We start from the raw sequence: 24,486 nt of genomic DNA, 5'->3' as shown, positions 1-24,486 counted from the left end.
ATCAGTTCGAAAAGACAGAACGTGTTCACTGCAATGTTGTTTTTACATTGCTGCGCATTCTGTTCATTCTTTGTAGCTTTTTTTAGCGCAATCTGTTTGAAAAAAAATGTAAGCACATACCCTTAACCATGATTATCAGCTTTAAAGCGCAGGTGAAGAAATCATTAAGTACTAAATGATAGAAGTCACAAATTCTCGTAGTTTGTTGCATTCAAAAATAGCGTTTATTTTTTATACAAAATACAAAAATGTACACTGTTTTCTTTCTGTTGCACATACAAAAGGACACGTCTATCCATTCCATACAAAACAGCTTGAAAATATTATGAGCATGGAACTTGTAGATCCAGAACATACATAGTTAAGAGCATTGTACAATTGTGCAATTTATAGAATAGTCAATGGCTGGCTTGTAATTCTGAATGAATGTTTTTAAAAAAAAAAAAAAAATCACCATTTGCTGTGGTACAAGTAAAATATATCTTTGTACCGTGTTAGCCAGTAGAGATAATGTCGCTGTCCAGTTGTGCGCGTTTCTTCAGAAGTGTCTTTAGTTCCATAAAGATGCGGTACATTCTGGTATCCTCCATTTTGATACAAGTAAAATATAAAATATATAAAATATAAAATTATTACCATCTTTTCAGTTAGCCATTAAAAGGTATCAACCACTGAGGACTCTCTGTTCTTTTAAACAATTTTTTTTTTCATTTGCTGTGGTTAATTTGCGACACGTCTGATCACTAAATTGTATACGTACGACCAAGCACATTATATGTATGTTACAAAGTAGATAATAACAGTCCAAGTTGATTTTGTCTGCACAGTAGAACATAGCAGATGGGGAAAAAAAAAATCGCAGAGCGCAACAGTTTCTAATGCTGGCACATCTTTGGGTATTTCAATGTCCTATTCAGAAATCTCTGCCAAAAAGAAATTCTGTGAAGGAGATCTGAGGTCATCAGATCAATTTCCCCAGTGACGTCACCCCACTAGTGGACATTCACTTATGGAATTTGTAGATCAATAACTCACAAGTGAGCAAAGTTGGAAAGTTAATACTAGAGTTTAATATACATACACACATCATGAAATAAAATGCTACATTCTGCAGCCACCACTAGATGGAGCTCACTGCTTTATTTTTTGAAGGCTACTTATAACTAGTGATGAGCGAGCACTAAGGCGCTTGAGTTCTCTATACTAGAGTCTAGCAGGCTATACATGCTGATGGGCTCGACTTGAGTACGGAATATAATGGAAGTCAATTATTGTGCAGTCCGGCTCTCCTCCGCCCACATACAGCCAACCGTAAACCAAGCATTTCTGGGGGAGGGTGGGTAGGTTGTTTTTTCTTTATTTTTATAAACATAGCATCTGAAAACATTTTTACCCAACAGTGAGAGCCATTCAGAGACTGCAAGCGGTTCTCACTGGGATGCCAGCTCTCATCATTCACTGAAAGGAGCCAGCTCTTTGTCAGATCGTTCATGAACGACATATCAGAGTATCGAGCTGTGGGGAGCATGTTTGCTCATCATTACTTATCACCAATTTGGGGCTGCCTTTTTTTTATTTATTGAAGACTATGGGCAGCTCCAGATTGGTGATTCTCTAAACATAATCCAGTTATAAACCTTTCAGAAATAACTAATATCCCCCAAAAGTCAGACCCAATGTTCTAGGCTGTGGGATTGTGCCATGCAGAGCAGTGAAAAAGCAAGATCTTGTACTTTCTACTAATCCAGCACTGCTATATACATATACAGCCATAACCACTGTAAAGATGTTCAGTAACAGCTTAAGAAAGTACAATACAGAACTAGATTAGCTGAAACCACAAGATCTCGCTCTTTCACGATGAGTGGCTTCAGTGGGTTGTGTAGTCGCGTTATGTATTCTGGGATCTCACAACCTGAACATTCGAGCCTGACTTTCACAGGACATTCAGGCTACATTTGAAAGATTTTGACACTGGGCTGTATTAACAAAAAATAAATCCCCAATTTGGTGCTTCTTACTGTTTCAGTACATATAAAGGCAGCCCCAGATGGGGATAGGTGTTCTAAGTCTGCATAAAGCTCTATTGCTCCCTCTAGTGGTGGCTGCAGGTAAACAACATGGTATCTCAGTACAGGAATTCTGGATCAGAAAATACACAGCTCTATCCACTATAATATAGTAAGAAATTAATCAGCACAAAATTTTAAACCTGTATAGAAATTGCAGTGATTTTCATCCAACCAAAAATAAACCATAAATAACATTTAGCGTTCATCATTACTTTTGGTTAATAGGCACAAGTATATCTAGTGATGAGTGAGCACTACCATGTTCGGGTGCTCGGTACTCGTAACGAACAGTTGGATGCTCAGATGGCTGCGATTTGCTTACCCACGTATAATGGAAGTTAATGGGGAACTCAATCATTTTTCTGGGAGGAAGATTTCCTCGAAAAATACTGGAGTCCCCCATTGACTTCCTTTATACTCTATACTTGAGTAGTGTCCAAGAATCCAACTGCTCGTTATGAGTACCAAGCACCCGAGCATAGTAGTACTCACTCATCACTAATTAGATCTACTGAATGAACTGAAAATTGATATGACCGGTACAAAGTGATTGAGGACCCCTTGAGGGGGAATGGCAGACCTGTAATTGCTGCTGCAGGATTTTTCTTCCAGTATAACTGATTCCTCTTAATAAACTGTGTGCGTAAATGGTCCCCTCCTAATAATGAAGTATCATTAGTCTCAGCAATGCTATTAATAAGACTGCAGTATTACAGATGCGAGTAAAGAATCCTGTAGGGTGGGACACTCCCCTCCCCAGATTCGGATAGCCATTTTGGAGCTAAGTAATATTGTTCCCAAATGAAGCTAGAATGGCTTGATGCATAAGGCCCAAGTCTAGATGTGGTCCATATGAGTAAATTTGTAATATCTTGACTGTGCTTGTAGCTGTATAGTTTGCACATGTACAACACATGAACGCTGGGAGCAAGCAGCTCGGAGGTCTGAATTTGGGATTTCTTATTGAAGCAATGTTCTTTGACATTACTGACTGCAACAATAGCACTATTCACACCACACTGAACGGACAGTGTATGAAGGACTCCACTTTACTGGCCTTTCATTGCAACTTCACTAATTCCTATTGTTACATATAAGCCAGTCACTTATGTACCCAACCATTTATAAAAGCATTGCAAAGGGGAAAAATAATCCAAATTTATCACAGAATTCCTCAATTATTGCTATGTTCTCCATTGTATAGGCAAGTGCAGAGAACAACAAAGCTGATTTCTAATGGAAAAGAAGCTTTTTTGGCTACAGTAACATGTGTCTGGATACTTGCTCAATAATGGAGAATGACCTTCGAGGCAAGTGTGTGTTTTCTTCTTTCTCATTTTTTAATGAGTTCTATTTGCAGACATGGTTAGAAAGACAACGGCAGGAGACTTAGTAGTTACCCACTGGGATTTTCTTTTTAACACTTAAATGTAAGGAAAGGAAATAAGAATTAGGCTAGGATCATACTGCAATTGGGCATTTAAAGAAAAAAGTGATCACCTCACCCTGCGTGCAAGTGTTGAAGAGATCCACAGAAGGTGCAATTAACCTGGTCAGTGCAGGGATCAATGGCTACCAGGAATCCAGTGCATTCACAGAAAAGGGATCCAGTAATAAAAAGCAATTCTTTAATCTATACGTTTAAAAAGGTTTAGTATTATGCTATAAGTAAGGACTGTATAGTCCGAAACACGTAAGCGATCCCTACCCGGGGCATGGACTTATTTTATTTTACATAGCTTTCTCATGAGCCAGATCAGACACCCCATACTTTGCACTGACGAGGGGCAAGCACCCCGAAACACCGTGTCTGCAAATTGGGATTCTGATCTGGCTTATATATCCTGAGTCATATTGCAAAGGATTGTTAAAAATCCACTTGTGACTTTTAGGATCGCTACTTCCAATAGGTGGCGCTGTGCTAGAGTTTGTCTCCTTTACTGGAGAGACAATTTGAATATTTTATTATGCACTAAACCTTTTTAAACGTATGGAGTTGGGTTTTTTTTTTTATCACTGGTCGTGTTGCTGGATTACCTGCCTTTGGGTATTGTATTTGGCAGGACCGCTGGAAACAGTCCAGTAAATGCATGGAACTGTATGTCTATACGGCAGAATAATGTCTGCCAATGGACATACATTCTCTCATCTGAGACAATCAGGCCGATTATGCAAAAGACACTCTGATAAGAGTCTGATCCGATTCTTTGAAATGAGAGAATCAGAGCACATTGTGATGAAAAGATGTACAAAATGTATTCATTCTCTCTATTATATCAGTGCGTGGAAATCAGACTACACGCAGATGTCATCTGTGTACAGTCCAATGTTTTCCAAATATTCATTGACTTACATGGCCAAGTGTGACCCGAATATCAGATCAAACTTGGCCATATAGCAATTTTTTTACTTGGATAGACACTGTCCAACAAAAAAAAAAATCTGACATGTGCATGGTCTCATAGACTAATATTGGCCAGAGCCAGATATGATGTTTGGCTGGAGTCACACTTGCTTCGCATCACCCGGCGTGGCCTGATGCTCTGTGGACATGAGCGTCTCAGCTGCATAGAAATACAAGCAGCCGACCCGCTCCTGTCAGGAGAGTGTGCAGCTGTACCAGGTGATGCGATGTGATGTGAGACACGCACAATTGTGACTCCGGCCTCAGATCGAAAATACAGCCGCGTGCAGCTGCCCTAAAGAGAACATATATGTATTCTTTTTGCATAGCATTGTACTGAAAATCATAAGTAATTACACTATTCATGTTTAAAACAAAGATCTAGCTACATTTATTAGCCATTAGTATGATCACAGTGCCCAAATGTGATATGAACCCAGCCTTAACACTAGAAGTCCCAGAAATTTTGAGCTCCCCCCTGAAGTCCCGAAAGAGGGTCAAACGACCCTTAGTCCAAACTGAATAGAACTAACTAGAAACTAAATGGTTAAACTCAAAGGAAAACAACAACCTCCTGTGGTGCGACAGTAATGGCCTTAATTACAGAACAAAAGGCGGTGATTATAGGATGTTAGCTAAAATCCTTCAGGTCATTCGACCCGTCTCTGGGTTCCAAAAGGTAAAAATGTTAAATGACCCCTCTCTGGGACTTCTAGTGTTAAATACAGGCGATCAAAGACTATAACATCCTTACATTCTCACAGGATTCCACCATGGACCCCAGTGTAGTCCTAGCTCAGAAATATTAATATTAAGCCACCTATTTTACCAAATTAGCTTCTCTTTTCCGACTGAAGACTTCTGCCAGTGTGTCTTACACTTGCCTTTTACAATAGATTTTATCTATCTATATACCGTAGTTTCCAATGATTATCAAACAATAATATGAGCATTTCACACTTCGATTACAATGGGTTCTTGAGATTAAAACATGCAAATAATAACATTTGGTAACTTTTCCTTTGTTCTTTTAATCAGGATGTGTTTCAAACTGCAAAATTAAGTGCAAATTTATTTAGAAATTAGTTGATGCATAAGCAGAACCATTAGTTCTGGGAAAAACACTTCACAGTAGTGTTTTTAGGATTGTCTGGCACTAGGCAATGTGCCGTGTAATTCGTCTACACCCGTACACCCTATACCCTAACGCACAGTGATAAGACCTCTACCTGAGACTTGCTTCTTTCAAAACACAACCCCCATATTTTACTGTGCCCAATAAATCAAAGCTATCCACCCTACCCAATCATTGTATTTACATGCCTGGGATGACACATATTCATGTATACAATAAAATAGATTTGGTTTTTCAGAGGTTATGTAATCAAGTTACTGCAAATATAAAGTTGCCTAGCTCCTACTTATGCACAAGAAGTTGCATTTTCTAAAGGATCGTCCCTTCCAAATTCTTACATACAACTCATTCTTGTGTTCTTGCACCATGAAGGTTAGAAATCACGGCAATAAAGCTCCCGATATGATAGGAGTTGTTATTGTGTAGGTCAGTTGGCTTTCAAGCTCGATATACAATACTGTACAGCACGTGAAGACAATGTGGTAACAAAAATAACATTTATCCATATAACCTGAATTGATTTAGGTATCTCTGTTGGTTTTTCCATAGTCAAAGCAGTGAACATGGGACAAGGTTCCAAAAGTCTTCAAGCCCCAAAGATGATGGCCCCGATTCATGCTGATGTTGATGAGGGGGTATGCTTAATGACTCAGAAGCATTGGACAAGTGTTTGACACAAATCTGACCCCAGCGACGAGAGCAAAATTTGTGGTGTGAGGCTACTTTCACACTTGCATTGAACGGCATCTGTTGCATTGCGTTGTGTGACGGATGCAACGGATACGTTGCATATAGGGGCACAACGGATGCTACGGATCGTACAAAATAACGCAATCCGTTATAGTTTTTTTTCCTTGACTTTACACATCTGGGCATGCGCAGTTGTGTAAAGACGGTGGCGTTAACGGAATCCGTCAAATGACGGATTCTAACGGAATCCGCCACCATAGGCGTCCATTATAAAAACAAAGGACGACGACGGAATCCTGCAGGTTTCGTTTTTTTGACACTCCGCCAAGCCCAGAAGAACGCTACATGCAGCATTACATCCGCCAAGCGGATGCAACGCAGCGTCGGCTGATGGATGCAAAGCAAGGCCATCCGTTGCTAATAGTCTGTGAGGAATAAAACGGTTTTCTGCAACAGTTACCGTAGTTCCTCAAGGTGGTGGATAGCAACGGATGCCGTTCAACGCAAGTGTGAAAGCAGCCTAAGGAATGCAGCCGCTTGTCATGAATTTGACAAGCAGGGATTGCCATGCCCCCATCCCACTCACTTTGTCGGAACAGGGGTGAAAATGGTGAGAGAACGCCATAAGTCACAACATTTTAGCATAGCCTCAATATTTTGTGGCTTTTCAAAGCTTCCTACAGCAGGATATTGTCGCGAAAGCTTTGATGAATCGGGCTGATGTCTACAGAAATAAGTGCCATCACTGAATTCCTAATCCTGAATCCAATTTCTCTACAAGATGATACATAACGCTGCCACACAAGTATAAAGGCAGCCCCGTTACTGATAACATATACAATATTTAGTTCTGCCACATCGGTTTCTACAATTAAGGTAGAATTCGGGGCTGACAGTTGCATGAATTCCTGGGATTTTACAGGCTACAAACAAAGTTTGGAGAATAAATCTGTATCATAACAATCATAGATTAGCAGAAAGACACAAATCAAAGCAGTTTACAAATGCAACTTGTAAATTTAACATTCAATGTTGTAGTGTCGGATTAATTAGAGGATAAGACCATATGTGAAATTCACAAAAAAAATAATTAACTTCACAAACGGACACATTAAAAGTTCAATTTTTTTTTCCCAAAACTAGATGCATTTATTTGGGTACCTCTGAACATGTAAAGACATTTTATCTATTATTTCCGTTAAGAGTAAAACTACTAAAATAAAATGTGGAAAATGTAAGTGTAAATTTTAGAAGTGGTATTCTATTATATACCGTGCTGATTCACTTAGCAGGTAAAATACAGAAATCAGAACTTAAAGGAAATCTATCAGTAGGTTTATACTATGTAATCTGAGAGCAGCATAACATAGGGGCAGAGACCCCAATCCCAGCGATGTGTCACTTACCAGGCTATAGTTTTGATAAAAATCACTGTTTTATTAGTAGGAGATTACCACTAGAGAACTAGATGTTTTCTGCCATGTAGTCCTCCTTATCTATGTGACCCCAATTAATGATTGGCAGGCTTTCTGTGTCCACTGAAAATTGGCAGAAAGCTGACAATCAGTGTAAGTGGGGTTATATAGGGCTCAAGATTCAGAGAACTGCTAAATTTGCAGCAAAGAAAACAGGGATTTTTTTTTTAAATGACAGCAAACAGCTCAGTAAGTGACACATTGCTGGAGTCAGGATATCTGTTCCGATATGCTGCTTGCAAATTACATAATAAAAACCTTGGGACAGATTCCCTTTAAACACTTTTGACGCAATGTAACTTGTAAAAGTGACAAGTATATAAATGGGATATGTGTAGCTGATATTGAGTGGCAATGTTGGTACATACAGTCCACAGTGTTAACAGTAAGAATGGCAGAACTGTCCCGCAAAAACACTGAAATTGCTGGGTTTAATGTTCCACAAATCTGCTTTCATGCTGGTAGATTGAGTCCTAGGAAAGAAACGTATAATACTCTCCAGCAATCCATGCAGAAAATGAGCCCTGGGGTTCACAAAGTGAAATGTAGCTGGACAGGGAGACAAAGCCATATGGGAAAATATACTGAGGAATCACAGGAATTTGGTAGAAACGTAGTCTTACTGGAGATATTGGTAGCATTACAAATTACAGTCATAGTATAAAGAAGAAAGTGCATGCTGCAGAAAAGGGTAGGGGCAGATCTTATACACATGTAGGCCCAAGACAAATCAACTCAATTATATCATCCATTAGCTAAGAAGAATGCGAAGAAATAATGTTCAGTAGAACTGTTCGCCGATACAATTTGCCCGAGCTGATTACACAGAACCTATGTCCCAGAGTGCTCTGCTTTTTGACATTCTCTGGCATAGAACTTGTTCCACGGAGAGCTTAATGCACGATTGTTCATCCACATGCCACAAACCGTGACAAGTGTCACCGATGAATCGCCAAGTAGTGTTGAAATGAGGTAATAACTTGTCCTAGATATGTGTCTCAGTATCAGTACTTGGAACGCATACCCACAACAAGGTTTATATAATAAAGTGATGGAACCCAATATTAGGTCTGTGTTCCCACTGTGGGCTTAAAACCACGTGATCACTACTGAAAGGTCACAAAGCAGGAGCGCAGGACAGAGGGTGAAAACCGGACCCATAGCTCGCCATAGCTCGTATCATTCATTTTGGGTCCTGTCTTTTGACTCCGGTTAGAGCTGAAACCTTTATTCGTACCTTTAATTTGGGAGCGTACCAAAACTAGAGGAAGAAACGTTCTTTTAGATCCAACCAAGCAAAATAAAAATTGGTTTCTAAAACCACCTTGTGCAATCAGAAATTGCCCACTGCCTTTGATTGTTACACACATTGAGATGGTGGGTTCCTCCTGGCGATCAGCCCCTTCTCAGTGAGGTTTTTCAGGATAAAGACCAGTTTAAACGTCACACGGTCTGTGACGTGCCTCGCTTGCTAATAAGGACCTCCAGCAGCCGAAGTTTAGCCTTCATGTGCTTATATTCGCTGTATTCTTCTGCCATAGGACTGCGGTCTTCTTTTTGAACATTTCTATGGTTGCAAAAAGAGTAGCAATGAATGATATTGATCCAGGATTATTACTAGAATATATACTACTGGAGTAAAACAGACCTACTGTGGAAACATCCGAAATATACAATAGCATACAACACCCTCACTTTTATAACCTGTATGTATGTCATGTTGGCCTAAAAGCTAATATTCTACTTAAAATGTGCATCAAAGTCCTAAAGGGAATCTGTCACCAGGTTACTGTCACCTATTCTGATTCCAGTGATGTGTCACTTACTATGCTGCTACCAGTACTTTAGGGATACTCTCCTGCTGATTTTATCTAAAGGACTAATAAACTTGCTGCCATATAGTTTTTCCTATTCATGAGCTCTGTATAACCCCACCACTGATTGGCACCCCTGCAATTCTGTCAGATAATACTCCGTTTCTTCTTGAAAATGATTGCAATCACAAATTCTTTGGTATTATTATCTTCAATTATTTTGCTTGCAATGAAAAAACACAAACGAGAATGAAACAAAAATCAAATCAATGATCATTTCACACAAAACTCCAAAAATGGGCCAGACAAAAGTATCTTTAGCCTAATACTTGGTTGCACAACCTTCAGCCAAAATAACTGCGAACAACCGCTTCCAGTAACCCTCAATGAGTTTCTTACAATGCTCTGCTGGAATTTTAGACCATTCTTCTTTGACAAACTGCTCCAAGTCCCTGAGATTTGAAGGCTGCCTTCTCCAAACTGCCATTTTGAGATCTCTCCACAGGTGTTCTATAGGATTCAGGTCTAGACTCATTGCTGGCCACAAACCATTTTCTAGTGCTTTTTGAAGTGTGTTTTGGGTTATTGTCCCGCTGGAAGACCCATGACCCCTGAGGAAGACCCAGCTTTCTCACACTGGGCCCTACATTATGCTGCAAAATTTGTTGGTAGTCTTTAGACTTCATAATGCCATGCACACGGTCAAGCAGTCCAGTTGCAGAGGCAGCAAAGCAACCCCAAAACATCAGGGAACCTCCGCCATGTTTGACTGTAGGGACCGTGTTCTCTTTTTTTTTTCCCTGTAAACTCTTTGTTGATGGCTTTTCCCAAAAAGCTCTACTTTTGTCTCATCTGACCAGAAAACATTCTTCCAAAACGATTTAGGCTTTCTCAGGTAAGTTTTGGCAAACTCCAGCCTGGCATTTTTATGTCTCGGGGTAAGAAGTGGGGTCTTAATGGGTATCCTACCATACAGTCTCTTTTCATTCAGACGCTGACAGATAGTACGGGTTGACACTGTTGTACCCTCGGACTGCAGGGCAGTTTGAACTTGTTTGGATGTTAGTCGAGGTTCTTTATCCACCATCCGCACAATCTTGTGTTGAAATCTCTCATCAATTTTTCTTTTCCTTCCACATCTAGGGAGGTTAGCCACAATGCCATGGGCTTTAAACTTCTTGATGACACTGCGCACCATAGACACAGGAACTTTCATGTCTTTGGAGATGGACTTGTAGCCTTGAGATTGCTCATGCTTCCTCACAATTTAGATTCTCAAGTCCTCAGACAGTTCTTTGGTCTTCTTTCTTTTCTCCATGCTCAATGTGGTACACACAAGGACACAGGACAGAGGTTGAGTCAACTTTAATCCATGTCAACTGGCTGCAAGTGTGATTTGGTTATTGCCAACACCTGTTAGGTGCCACAGGTAAGTTACAGGTGCTGATAATTACACAAATTAGAGAAGCATCACATGATGTTTCAAACAGTGCCAATACTTTTGTCCACCCCCCTTTTTATGTTTGGTGTGGAATTATATCCAATTTGGCTTTATGACTTTTTTTTTTCTTTCATTGAAGACAAATTAAATGAAGATAATACCAAAGAATTTGTGATTGTAATCATTTTCAAGAAGAAACTGAGTATTATCTGACAGAATTGCAGAGGTGCCAATACTTTTGGCCAGCAATGTATGTGTACACTGTGCAAAGGCAAAAAGCTGACAATCAGTGTTGTGGGTGGGGTTATACAGAGCTCAGCATTCAGGGATTTGGTAGATCTGCAGTAGATAAATGTATCATCAAAACGGCAGCAAGCATCCAAGTCAGTGCTGCATTGCTGAAATCAGGGTCTCTGATGAGGCAGCAAAAAGTTGGTAACGGATTCCCTTTAAAATCTCTATACTGGAGCACAGATGTTTTAGCTACTATGTAAGGGAAGCAGACTGCATACTATTCTTACAAATGCCACCATTTAATTAGCGCAAAGCTACCAAGCTGAAAGGCTCGCTTGGACCATCAATGCATGCACAATATGACAACAACTTTTTCTTCCAGGTAGACCTAGGAATATTGCATAGTCTGATAAAGCCTGGAAACTGATGTAATTGCATTGACAGCGCCCTCTCTTCCGTGCATTCAAAATATGTCCTTAATGTCTATTCAAGAAGTGTGAGTACATATATTGGGTCTTAAGAAGTTATACAATAAAGCGCACCCCCTTAAATCATAATTTAACAAGTTAGCCTTGGCACAAAAAACGTCAGTAAAACATCCTGCTCCTGCCAGAGTCACTCACCTTCCATTCTGTCTAAAAAAATTGTCTTCAAAATCTCGGAGTTTCTTTCTGATTCGCTTTTTTTCTTCCCTTGCTTCCTGAAGCTGTTCTAAAAGCTCTGGCCTAGACGGAAAACAGAAATATTGAGTTTTTCATGTGTATAGGTAGTCTAACCTATAACCATAAAAGTAGAGGACAGTGGTAACACAGCCTAATATGAAACGTTAAGACTATTGTGTCATCTAAGACTTACAATGGTGACACATACATATGGGTCTACCTTCACGTTCAACGTAATATTCTTAAAATGCAACATACACGGATGCAGAATGCAGGTTCCCAAGTCCAAGGTCTTGAGTACTCTTTGATGGAGTCTTGTCATCCACTGGGGAAACAAAGCCATCAGCTTCATCCTCAAGTTGGTCCAAGAAGCTTCGTACAGTAAAGCCTGGCTTCATGGTTACGGCAAAGTCGGTGTTTACAGTGCCATCATCTTCTGATCCTTCCTCTTCCTCCTGCACATACAACAGTCCGCAGGTCACATTAATACAGTTCACACAGAGATCTCGTGGTAGCAGAGCGAGCTCTTGAGGGCGTGCAGCAGGATACAAAAGGTGAATCAGATTAGTACAGGTCAATAAAACACCAGCACTGAGTTAGTAACACACACAAAATAATGATTCCTTACATGCGGATTTCACCAGCTTTTTCTTCTTCATCCCAAAAAACCTACAGATTTCACCATTGTCAGCCAAAATGAGAACAGATTTGCAAATAGCTGAATAGCACAGGTAGAAGAGATCTTCCTTTTACATGGAGTAAATGCACTGTCAGACAGACCTATGGAAGCCCATCTAGTTTCTAGCATGGTAGAGGCCTTGCAATCCTTGGCTCCTCCATACGATTACGACAAACTTCTGCATGGAATCATACTCCTCTGGTTTGCGAAGGGTTTCTGGAGGCACTAATGATGATGACCCAGATTGTTTTCTATGAAGTTGCTTCTAGCATGCGGATAGAAAGCCTGGAGACAAGGACTTATGTGAGGGATGATCATCTGTTTAGAAAGCTTCTTAGTATGTTGGTGATTATGACAATGGAAAATAGAGCCGCCATAGTTGTTTCTTAGAATCTGTTTTGAAAGCTTTCTCATGATCATATTATTTTAGACAAAATACTTCTAACCTAAAAACTGTTAAAGATATGCAATTCTTTGATTTGGTGGGTCAAAATGTTGACGAACTATAGATTTTATTTTCTGGATGAACATTCATCAAGAAGTGGGAGGCCAGAATACAATTCTGTATAGATGTGACTGAACTGTATATGACATACTGTACATGGATCTGTGAAATGTGTGCGGTTTGGTGTGTTACAATGGTATGTAGTAACAGCTTGGAATGGATCCATGAAGACATTTTGGAATATTAAGGCTATGTGCCCACGCTGCAGATTTACCGCGGATTTTGCCGCGGATTTGCCGAAAATCTGCAGCAGCAGCACTTCCAAGCCATTTCAATGGCATTTTGGAAATGCTGTGCCCATGCTGCGGATTTTTCCGCTGCGGATTTGCCGCGGATTTTGATCCGGAAAAATCTGCAGCATGTCAATTGTTTGGTGCAAATTTGGTGCGGATTTTTGGTTTTGAATGGGGAAAAAAAAAATCCTCATCAAAATCCGCACGGATTTGCCGCGAAAGTTGCGGATTTTCAGGCAGAAAAATCCGCAGGTACATTCTACCGTGGACACATAGCCTAAGACTTACAGTAGAAATAACATAAAGGAATATTACAATACTAGTGTAAGGCCGCTTTCACACTGCGTTATAACCTATGTTTACTGGTCCCGTTGGAGCTTCTGTCCGAACCCCCGCGCAAAACGAGTTTTGGACGCATGCGCCGGCGGGGCCATTGACTATAATGGTGCAGACAGAGTCATCGTGTGCACCATTTTCGGGCGTTTATGAATTCTGCAGGCAGACACCCAGATGCAGCTTACTATGTCTGGGTGTCCGCCTGCAGAAAGAATATACGCCCGAAAATGGTGCAAGACAGAGCACATGGAGACTCTGTCTGCACCATTATAGCCCTGTTCACACAAGTGTCATAGCTTCCTTTTTTATCTAATCTAATGGATCCATTCTACAATGTATTCTACCAAAGCCTATTGATTTAGAGAGGGTCTTCTTGTTTTCCTTTTTTTTCCACTGAAAATAACAGAATAGCATTAAATGCCACAAGAGCAAATAGTATTCATTAAAAAAGTGGCATACTAAGCAAGGTTGGAAAAGGCAGACCTTGTGCATAGATGGGTCGTTTGAGCCAGGGAACTTTTAAAATGTTGGATGACCTCAGTATGTAGGCCAATCTTGTATGTGTATGAAAGTATTGCCACTAGATATTCTACACCATGGCATATACTTTTTATGGACTAGAATGCATTATTACATTGGATCTCCTTATTATTTTGGCCATTCAGAGTATATATCTATTGATATAATCTGAGGGAATTTATTGGGTCCCATTCAGAAGTGCAGTGCATTGGACCTGATATGGTCTTCAGCAGATCGTTATGGCATACATTCCACTAGGTGTTGAAATCGTGATGCAGAATATTGGCCCACGTGGACAGGATAGTTTTTTGCAGTTTCTGAAAATTAGGTGGAAAAAAAATTGACTGATTTTCATCAGGACTTGGATCAGATTTTCTGTTGTGTTTGATCAGTATGACACTATTAGTAATTATCTCATTCTCATACGCAACGCATAGAGAAAGCTTTGCTATTTAGTTTTTTTTTGCAGTGTTTAAAAATGGACAGGGCACGGATTGGGTGTGTTTTAAAGGTGAACAACATGGCTAGAACGCGTACGTGAAAAATGGACATTTAATGAAGTCTTAGATGGAGGCACTGACAAGGATAGCCTGCTCTACCACCGAGGCTCTAGAAGACTAAAATCAGAGGGCTTTGAAATCCAGGGAGGCAAGTAATTGGAGCCGTCATGATCCTCAAACTAATCCATGACTATATTGACCTTTGTGGCATGGTGCACAGCATGACTGAATGTGTCCTTCTGCCATATGGTAAACAGATGCCAAAAAGGGATGAACTTGGTTGCCCACAATGATTAGGTATTCTTTACTGTCCGAACATCCATCCACAAGTATCAGAGAAAAGAGGACGTGCCAAGAAAACATTCCAACTTCAGCCTTGCCAGCATGGACTGTTGACACATGACAGAATCGGTTTGTAAATTCATGCTGCTTTCCCTAATCCTGACCCTCCCATCAGCATGGTACTAAGATAATCTGGTCTCATCTGAGCAGGCAGTATTTTTCCATTCTTTGGCCTACTGCTTTTCTGCTTCACTTGGCACTCAATTTGTCTGTTCCTTAGCATGGATTGGCTATGGTTTTGTGTTTGAGCGGCAGCATCGTATTTAGCTGCAATTGCTTGACTGTACTGTGCCTATTCTCCAGGATGACTTTTGACATCCTTATCTGGCCTTTGGAGAGTCGCGCTATACATTCTTACCATCGCTGCCTAAGAGACCCCCCACAAGGTTGGCAGTTTTTGAAATCCTGGTCTTCCCTACTCTACCAATGACCATGACTTGCTTGAACTTGCACAAGTAACTCAACTTTTGTGTTTTAATATGGATTTACACTGAAACTACTCCAGGAAAAAATGTGCTCTCTTGATTTTAGATGCCCTACAGGATTACTTTTCTGTTTCAGTTTTTATGTTTGCCGTAATTTTGTTAAACGGTTTAATAAATAAAATTCTAAAAACATCTGAGCAAATGATTGATATAATAGTCAGACTATTGCATGGACGCGGTGGGTCCTCCATTGATGCTCTTGTTTTCTCTCCTCTTTGGTTTATTGAAGGAAGGCTTCCCTTTCATAAGGCAGATATTTTTAAGCTGGTCATGTCTTCTTCACTCACACATATACTGCCAAATGATTATATTGAATGCAGAGAGTAAATCAAAATTTTTCGCAAACAACAATGCAAGACTAACAAGGAAAGTAAAAAAAAGCAAAAGTCACAGGAAAATAAAGGAACAAGCTGCCAAAATCATCGAAAACTTTCAACACAAAAGCCGACGCAGTCAGAGCCATGGGCAATGTATGGAAGCTTGGACACATTTGGCTTGGCTAAAGCAGCTATTGATTTTGAGAAGCACTGCAAGGAATCAAAGCACTAGTTACAGAAACACAATCGGTATAAGGTGGTTGATTGCCTTGTGGGATTCGGATGCAAATTTAGCAGTCATTATCAATAGCAGCTGAAGTCTTATCTTTACCTCCTTGAAGAAGGATGCGGTTTCACCCTCGATTATTGGCTGCAGCAAAGGGCTTCTCCTCTTGCTCGAGGGGGATCCCTGTGATGAGTGTTAACAAGTAAGTTATACTGTAACGCCCTTCCTCTGAACACAAGCCTTGCTCAATAGCTATTGTGCTTACTGTGTTCTCCATTGCTATTAGGCATCTTTTAGACATTAGAAAGCACGACCTGCAGAATGGCATCATGTGAAAGGCGGTCACATTTGTGCCATAAAAAACATAACTAAAAAGTGCCAATATTCATTTTATGAAATAAAAAAATAACCTAACTCTTCAATCCTATGATTAGAAAAGGATTGTGTTACCTGGGACATTTATGACAAATCTATAGGATATGCCATAAACATCCAATAGACATGGGGGTCCCCTAATAGAACCTCAGGAACGTGGGGGTGAAATGTGTGCGTCTCTCTCCGTTCATTTCTATGGTAGCTCAGTAAATTAGCAAGCAAGTGTAATCTTCACAGCTCCCATGGAAATCAATGGAGAGAGCCATGTGTATGTGACCACCTCTCCGCCGACACTGTATAATAGGAACAATCCTTTAACACTAGAAGTCCCAGAAATTTCGAGCTCCCCCCTGAAGTCCCGAAAGAGGGTCAAAAGACCCTTAGTCCAAACTGAATAGAACTAACTAGAAACTAAATGGCTAAACTCAATGGAAAACAACAACCTCCTGTGGTGCAAGAGTAATGGCCTTAATTACAGAACAAAAGACGGTGATTATAGGATGTTAGCTAAAATCCTTCAGGTCATTCGACCCGTCTCTGGGTTCCAAAAGGTAGAAATGTTAAATAACCCCTCTCTGGGACTTCTAGTGTTAAGTACCCAAGTGCACTAAAACTTCTAACCAGGACTAATTTACATTAGATAATAAGCCAAATTTACCCAAAACTGGGGTAACATTAAACAATATGTTGTTTTCCCTCTTTCCTTTAGATTTATGAGACTATTCAACATTTACTAATTTCTTATATATCTTATAACTTAAAAGCATTGTCCCCTTGCAGGAAATCTTGGTCGCAGTATGTAATAAGAAACAAACTGTCCTTTACTCACTGTCCCCAGGTCCACCGCTGAGTGTCTGTTGCTGCTCTTGGCAACGGCACTGACAACATGTTGATAGCCAATCAGTGAGCTTGGCAGCTCTACGCATGTAGACACAATGCCCGTCTTGAAACTGCTGAGCTCAATAATTGGTTGCTACACAGTGAATAAAGCGCAATGTTTTTTTTTATAACAAACTACACCTGGTAGACAAGGTTTTCTGAAAGGGGATAACTATTTAAAGAGGTGGTTCACTACTCTGCACATAGCCCAGTCACTCAGGAAGGCTGGGGCAGGCCGGGTGATGTCAGGTCAACTGGAAGTTGAAGTGACATCACTGGATCCTAGTGGTCACGGAGCCGCGGGAGTCATTTCATGGGGACAAGCGGACCGCTATAGCGCCACTCAGGGGCTGAATTGGCAACACAAGGTATTTACAAAAATACTTCCCTATCAGTTTTACAGAGATGTGGTCACTGCTGCAGAGTAGGGAACCGCCTCTTTAAGGTCAGTTTCAATTTGTGGACCAAAAGTTGGCTCCATATCTTAACAAGCCTACATGCAAAGAAACTATTTTAAGGCCTATAAAGAGCATAGAGGCATACAACAGAGAAGTAAATACACACTTGAGAAAAATAAAATATCACTTAAAATAAAAATGTAATATACTCTAAGGACCAGTGTTGAATGGGAATGCTAAAATGAATATAGAAATTAGAGGCACACCTTGAATGTTGTGGGACCAGGAGTTATAGCTATACCTGGGCATCCTAACTAAGCAGTGATGTATTCATACACCACCATGTCTAATGATGGCATTGCATTTGTATGTGTACTGAGGTCCATCCTATGCAATAATAATACTGATGACTTCAAATGCACTCGGATAGACTTTGTATCATAGAGCCAGATTCAAATAGCACAGTATTAAACTGTTTACAACCAAAGGAGTGTAATTAGTTGGAAAAGTATAGTGGAAAGATGCCTACCGCTCTTCAATAAAGACCAATATGGCCATATAACATACAACGGACGTAGCAATCTGGTTAAACGTGGTCCCACTAAACAGTGCAGCAGTGCCCATGCTAGGTAATGCAGACTGTATTATAGTCACGACCAACAAAATCCTGTAAAAATTCTAGATTTACCCAATACAGTATTCGCTTTTACAAAATGACCCCTAGCAGAAAAGTATAGTCTCTTCAGCATCACATATTCTTACAACAGGAAAATATGCCACAACATTTTCATGGCAAAATGTGCACCAATACAATTAGGCAAGGGTAAAAAGTAATAGTGAACAGAAATTAAAGTGGGGGAGATTTACTAATAAAGCCCTCCTGAAAAACAGAGTACTGGACATATCCATAATAAGTTGTGTGTGATACATTTAACACTTAAAGAGGACCTTTCACCAATTGTTCCACATTAAACTGGAAACACAATGGCATAGTGTCTTAAGAGAGGAATAAAATGTTTCAGGTTTTTTTCAGTTCTTATTTTTCTTTTAATTTAATTTCCCCTCTCTGTTCTGAAGATGATTGCAAAGTATTTGGCACCTAATAAATTAGTTTTAGAAAAGTCTAAGTTGGCATAACATAGCTGGAGATATGTATTTCTTCGCAGTGTGTGATGTTGTCCAATTATAATCAGCCAGCAACACACAGGAGAAAAAGAACACACCACAAATATACTTTGAAGCAAGTTTCTTGTGCAGAATTAGAAAGTGCTGATGATAGAGGACAAATGACTCCCAGCTTTCAGATAAGGTCCCTGCAGTCAGAGTGGGCAGAGGGGCAGCACAGCTGAGTTTATCTGTGTCACAATGCAAACCCTTCCATCGGCTCTCCTTTCATAACACAGCCAGCTCTGTTCTACTGCCCCTTACCTCACACTACCCATATGGAGTGGAGAGCTCAAAGTTGTCAGTAGTCACATTTATGTTTGCTGTCCTCACAGCAACTTGTACTCACTCTGCCTGCAGTGAGCTTGTTTTATTCTGGTCTTCAGCAACTATTATATCAGGTGTATAATTCATCATCAAACATTTGGTGAAAAGTTCTCTTCAAAGAGGTGTTCTCATCTAAGTCATTCATGGCTGAGATGTGAATATCTGTCTCGGACAGTCGAGACTATAGAAACTGCCAATCAAGGCTGAGCTACACGGTCTTTGTAACTCTCTTGTAACTTTATAATTCAGAAGTAAAGGAACCAGCGTAGCTCAGACATGCCCTGCTGTTTCTGTACTACTTACCATCTGTGGTGGCCACAAACACACAGATATTTCCATGAATGATTGAGATGGGAATACTCCTTTAAGTGTAGGAGGACCGAGGTGTGAAAAATTAATATATTATTCTTCTTGAACAGATTGACTATTAGGCCTAAGCCACACGGCATGAAAATCGGTGCGAGTGGAGTGCGATTAAAAAAAAAATAAAAATCGCATTCCACTCGGACCAAGAAAACAATCGCAGCATGGTGCAATTGTAACGCGATCATTGTTTCTCTCACGCCCATTCAAGTGTATGGGGCGAGAGAAAAATAGCACTGCACTCGCAGGGTATACCGGTGTACCGCGAGTGCAGTGCGAGAATGGCAATAGACGGCTACGGAGGAGAAAGGGAGAGAAATCCCTCCCTCCCCTCCACAGCGCCGGCCCTCCCCCCGCAGCTGAGGTCCGCTCACACGCTCGGACTTCAGTTGCAGGGACACTCGCATGACACTCGGGTCTGCTGTACTGCCAGCGTGAGCCGAGTGTCATGCGAGGGGATCGCAGTAATCCTCGTGTGGCCCCAGCCTTATGAGGAGCAAATAGGCATTTTATACCATTTACTTAATTTTGATTAACCAGCTCATAAAATCATGCATCTTCTACGAATAAATGTGATTGATAAATCTCCCCTATAGCATGGGAATGAACATTACGGAGTGACAAGACACTAAGAAAAAATTCTGCTGCTGTCCTTATGCAAATAAAAATAATGAGCAAGAAAAGAGGATGAGCTTTATTATAAATACGAAAACCTTGCTCTGAGAAAGCTAGCAGTAATGGGATAAGGCTACTTGCCACTTAAATGGCATATTGAAGACTCGCCATGCTTCTACTGCCTACAATATTATATGTGGCGCTCTCTAGTAGAACAGCTGTGCTATAGCCAATAGGCTGGTCAATGGCCGCAGAATCTAAAGCTCCTATACACCTCATTCTCTGGTGGCCAAATCTGTTATTTCATGTGTATGCAAAGTTAATGGGTCTCAAGGAGAACTATCAGAACAACGTATTAAACTCTCTTCAGTGTTAAAACATTTTAACATCTAATGGTCCCTTATGAAGGCTCATACACTGGCCAAATGAGCGTTTAGCGTCCGCTGGTAAGGAGATTGTTCTGTACGTGCAGTATTCATCATGGATGATCCCCTCTATAGGGCACACAGCATTGTCACCTACACATGCCGATAAGGGATAAGCTGCTGCCCGCATTGACAATCTGACCATTCATCAGCCTGCGTACAGGGCCTTTTCTTCTATGAAATACGACTAAGGACGCTATGAACGCCAGAAACGTGCAAGTCTGTAACCAATGGTGATTGCATTTTTTTATACCCTTTTAATAGATTTCTAATAAATAAGGAAAGCTTTTGTATTTTCAATGGTTGTGCCATCAATTCTTTTTTCTCCAATTGTTTAAAGGGAATCTGTCAGCAGGTTTTTGCTACCTCACCCTAGAGTAGCATGATGTATGCAGAGATCTTGAATCCAAGGATGTATCAGTTAGATTACTGGATGCAGCTGTTGTGACACAATCAAAGATTTCAGCAAATTTTAGCAGAGCCCATACAGCTGCCCCCAGGCTTCAGTGCACACCAGGCACATTTCTATAGACGGAAGCTGCGGGGTGGGGTATGAGTCGCAGAATCACAGAAGAGGGGGTGGAGTGAGAACTGAGCTCACACTTGCTGGCTCCCACTAATGATAAAGCTAGGAAGCTTAAACTAACATGGCAAGTAAACAAAAAACACACTTTGTGATACGGGATGCAAGGTTGAATTTGTTGTTTTAACTCTTCCAGCTTGCTGCCTTCAGATTACATACCAAAAACCTGATGACAAATTCTCTTTAATGTTGCTGGTCTGCAATGGAATAGGCACCCACAATTACAGGGAAGTCTATTTATATGGACTATTTTTGATAACATTACGGATTTCTCAATAATTCTGTTTTTTCACTGTACTGATGAAATACCAAATTTCAATTTCTGTCAAGTAGAGCATAATCATGGGCACCCTTATGATCCTACATAGACAAGCATTTGCCACCATTACTTCAAGATGGGATGTAGATACTGATTTAATTCTATGGACAGTCTTGAGAATGCTGCACCCATTTTTCACATTCGCAATGTTAAGGGCTTGGTATACGTTACTTCTGGTAGTTCTCCTTTAAGGCATACACAATGAAATACTGAACAATGTCTTACACAAGCGATAATCCTGAGACTATTTCTATATTGTGCTGGCATTTACATTACCCAGTAATTTGGCAGGATTTCAGCTAATAAATAGTTTGTGACTGCAGGACTTCGTCCTCTGCTAAGATTAAATGCCAGTGAAGTCCACTTTCCCATGGGAGGAACAAGTAAAATGAAAGCTTGGAACGAGGAAATAAAAGGACTAATGTCAGTAACGCCATAAATAAGACATGCAAGGAGGAAGCTCAACTTACAATGACGGGTATGGTGTTCGCTCGATAGAGGATCTGCTTGAACAGTCTGTATCGATCATAAAGTGGCTTCATCACTTGTCTCTCACTCTTCGTTATCTGTAAAATGGAAACACAAGTTTCTATGTTAATATGACATTGAGTCCTTCACTTTTTAGATCTTTTTTCCATAACCATACACAGAAAAAAGAGTTTGGTTAATATGAGCGCTATGCCATCACTACATGAGATGGGAAAACCCCTCTAAGGCGCATTTACTGTAGTCATTTATCTTTACAATTCGATTGCCTGTAATTGATGGTAATAAACATTTACACTAGATAACTGCCTAGTGCTTTGCTCTTTACACCTTAGCTTCATCATCGTTGTCTGACATTACAGGACCAATGAGAGAAGCTGCTCTATTGTGTCCTCCCTTAGACAACACTTCCATCACTGTGCCCATAAGGACTGAAGTTATCAAATCTGCTAGGCTGCATTTACACTGGACGAATTTTGGGAATGAGCTTTCCTACGAAAACTTGTTTCCCAGTAATCGGCAATCCCAGGCTGGCAATCACCAGATGAAGAAATGATTTTACAGGGAACCTGACAGGTCCAATATGCACCCAGAAGCAATTCTGGGTGTATACTTCTAATCCCTGCCTATCTGTCCCTGTATCTAGTAAACTACATAAAGAGATCTTTAGAAAAATAATTTCTAAAGATCCTTTGAGATATGCTAATGAGCGCAGGGACTAGTCGCAAGGGCGTTAGTTCCTGCGCTCATTCCGCCCTCTTAGCATGTTAACACGCCCACAGAGGTGTGCTAACATTCAGTGCCCATTGCCCAGCATCATCAGCGGAGGCGCACGTACCTGTGTCCGTTGTCACCGCCTCAGAACGCCAAGTTGAGAGTTAGTGCGCATGATCAGAAGTCCCAGCACTTCCGGTCATTCGCAATAGACCTCTCTGAAGCCAGGAAGAATACACCAAACTCATAGTGCGCATGACCTGTGACTTCTGATTATGCACACTGACCCTAAAACCGGCATTCTGAGGCAGTGACAAAGGACACATGTACATGCATCACCGCTGATGATGCAGGACAATGAACATTGGATAGCATGTTAGCACGCCTCTGTGGACGTGTTAACGTGCTAAGAGGGTGGAATGAGCACAGGAACTAACACCCTTGCGACTAGTCCCTGCGCTCATTAGCATATCATAAAGGATCTTTAGAAATACTTTTTCTAGAGATCTCTTTATCTATGCTACTAGATACAGGGATGATTAGGCAGAGATTAGCAATATGCACACAGAACTGCTCGTGGCTCTGGGTGCATATTGCACCTGACAGGGTCCCTTTAAGTGTGCTTAGAATCATTGCTTGGGCCAGAACATTACCCTATGTGATCAAGACATGTGCAGCTGAAAGCAATGTCATTTCATGTACAGAGAGCAATCCTGTTAATGATCATATTAATCGTATTGTTCTTAAAAACACGGAAGAGTGGTCGGCCTATGACAAAACAAAAAAGATGTTTATCGACCGCTGATTGGCCTGTGTAAAAATGGTACTAAATGACCACCGATCGGCTTGCATATACCACTGCAAATTCAGGTACTAACTTTTATAAGAGGTCCAGTTATTAAATCAGCAAGTGATGTTCGTTCTAAGGTATGGCCTTTCTGATCTCCACCAACATACAAGAACGCTAAGGTCCAATTTATGTACATCAGCTCTGCATCTTCATACAATTTTTAGCTGCCAGCTGAGGTGGGGGAAAGATCACCTTCTTGAAAAGGAATCTAAAGTTTCTAGCATGATGTTCATGACCATTACCGCTGATGTAAGCAGTGATATCATGTGAGGTCCTAAACTCTACGTTACACCAGACCTCTCTAAATGTTCACAGGATACATGGTGAGTAACACGTAGTCTATAAATTAATAAATGGTTTTCGGTCTCCTGCAGCGTCTATTAATTCTCCAGAATTAGTACGGGCTTTGATACATGATGGCTTCTAAATTAATAGGCTTAGAAAACTTTGTACTCTTTGGCCTCTTTTGACTCAACTGGATTTAATAAAACAGTACTCAGTACTTTTCCACATACAACCAGTGCCAGGATAGAAGAAAGAACAAAGCTATTTTAATTAAAGTTTTCGCGTTAGTTCACTGAATTCCTTTTACTTGCTTTCTTACAAAGTCATTGTCATTAGACAGTCATGCTTTAACCAAGGTCATCTGTAACATGATAATGCAGATTGAAAAAATTATTTGGGGGTTTTAGAAAAATAAAAAAAAAACACTACTGAGACCATAGTGGTCAAAGCAGACATCACCCTGTAGCATGGGTTAGTCAGGAGTGTACGATAAGGAATAAATGCAGTACAGTCTGGTTTGTCGTGTTCCTGCAGCACTAAGGAGACATTGGGGGAAAAAAGCTTGAAATCACACTGAAAAGTGCTGCGACTTCAATGACTTAAGGAACGTGTCTCGCCTTTAGAAGGGTGTCAG

General features: G+C 40.5%; 1 protein-coding gene across 5 annotated transcripts in view; it reads right to left on the bottom strand.

Moving 5' to 3' along the window:
• Nucleotides 1-201: 201 nt before the first annotated feature.
• The window catches only part of FAM13A (family with sequence similarity 13 member A), a 344,313-nt gene continuing 320,028 nt past the window's right edge, over nucleotides 202-24,486 (bottom strand). For 4 of the 5 annotated variants that reach the window (XM_075351136.1, XM_075351152.1, XM_075351130.1 and 1 more), the window contains 5 exons: nucleotides 21,988-22,083; nucleotides 16,175-16,252; nucleotides 12,186-12,382; nucleotides 11,889-11,990; nucleotides 202-9,343 (listed from right to left, as the gene is read on the bottom strand). In XM_075351136.1, coding sequence (XP_075207251.1) covers nucleotides 9,220-9,343; nucleotides 11,889-11,990; nucleotides 12,186-12,382; nucleotides 16,175-16,252; nucleotides 21,988-22,083 — 597 coding nt within the window. In that variant the 3' untranslated portion in view covers nucleotides 202-9,219. The remainder of the gene's footprint in view (nucleotides 9,344-11,888; nucleotides 11,991-12,185; nucleotides 12,383-16,174; nucleotides 16,253-21,987; nucleotides 22,084-24,486) is intronic. The other variant, XM_075351144.1, reaches the window with a different exon arrangement.

This window comes from Anomaloglossus baeobatrachus, chromosome 1 (assembly GCF_048569485.1).
Source record: "Anomaloglossus baeobatrachus isolate aAnoBae1 chromosome 1, aAnoBae1.hap1, whole genome shotgun sequence".
Classification (NCBI taxonomy): domain Eukaryota; kingdom Metazoa; phylum Chordata; class Amphibia; order Anura; family Aromobatidae; genus Anomaloglossus; species Anomaloglossus baeobatrachus.
Note: the sequence above shows the minus strand (reverse complement) of the source record. Positions and strands in the feature narration are given on the sequence as shown.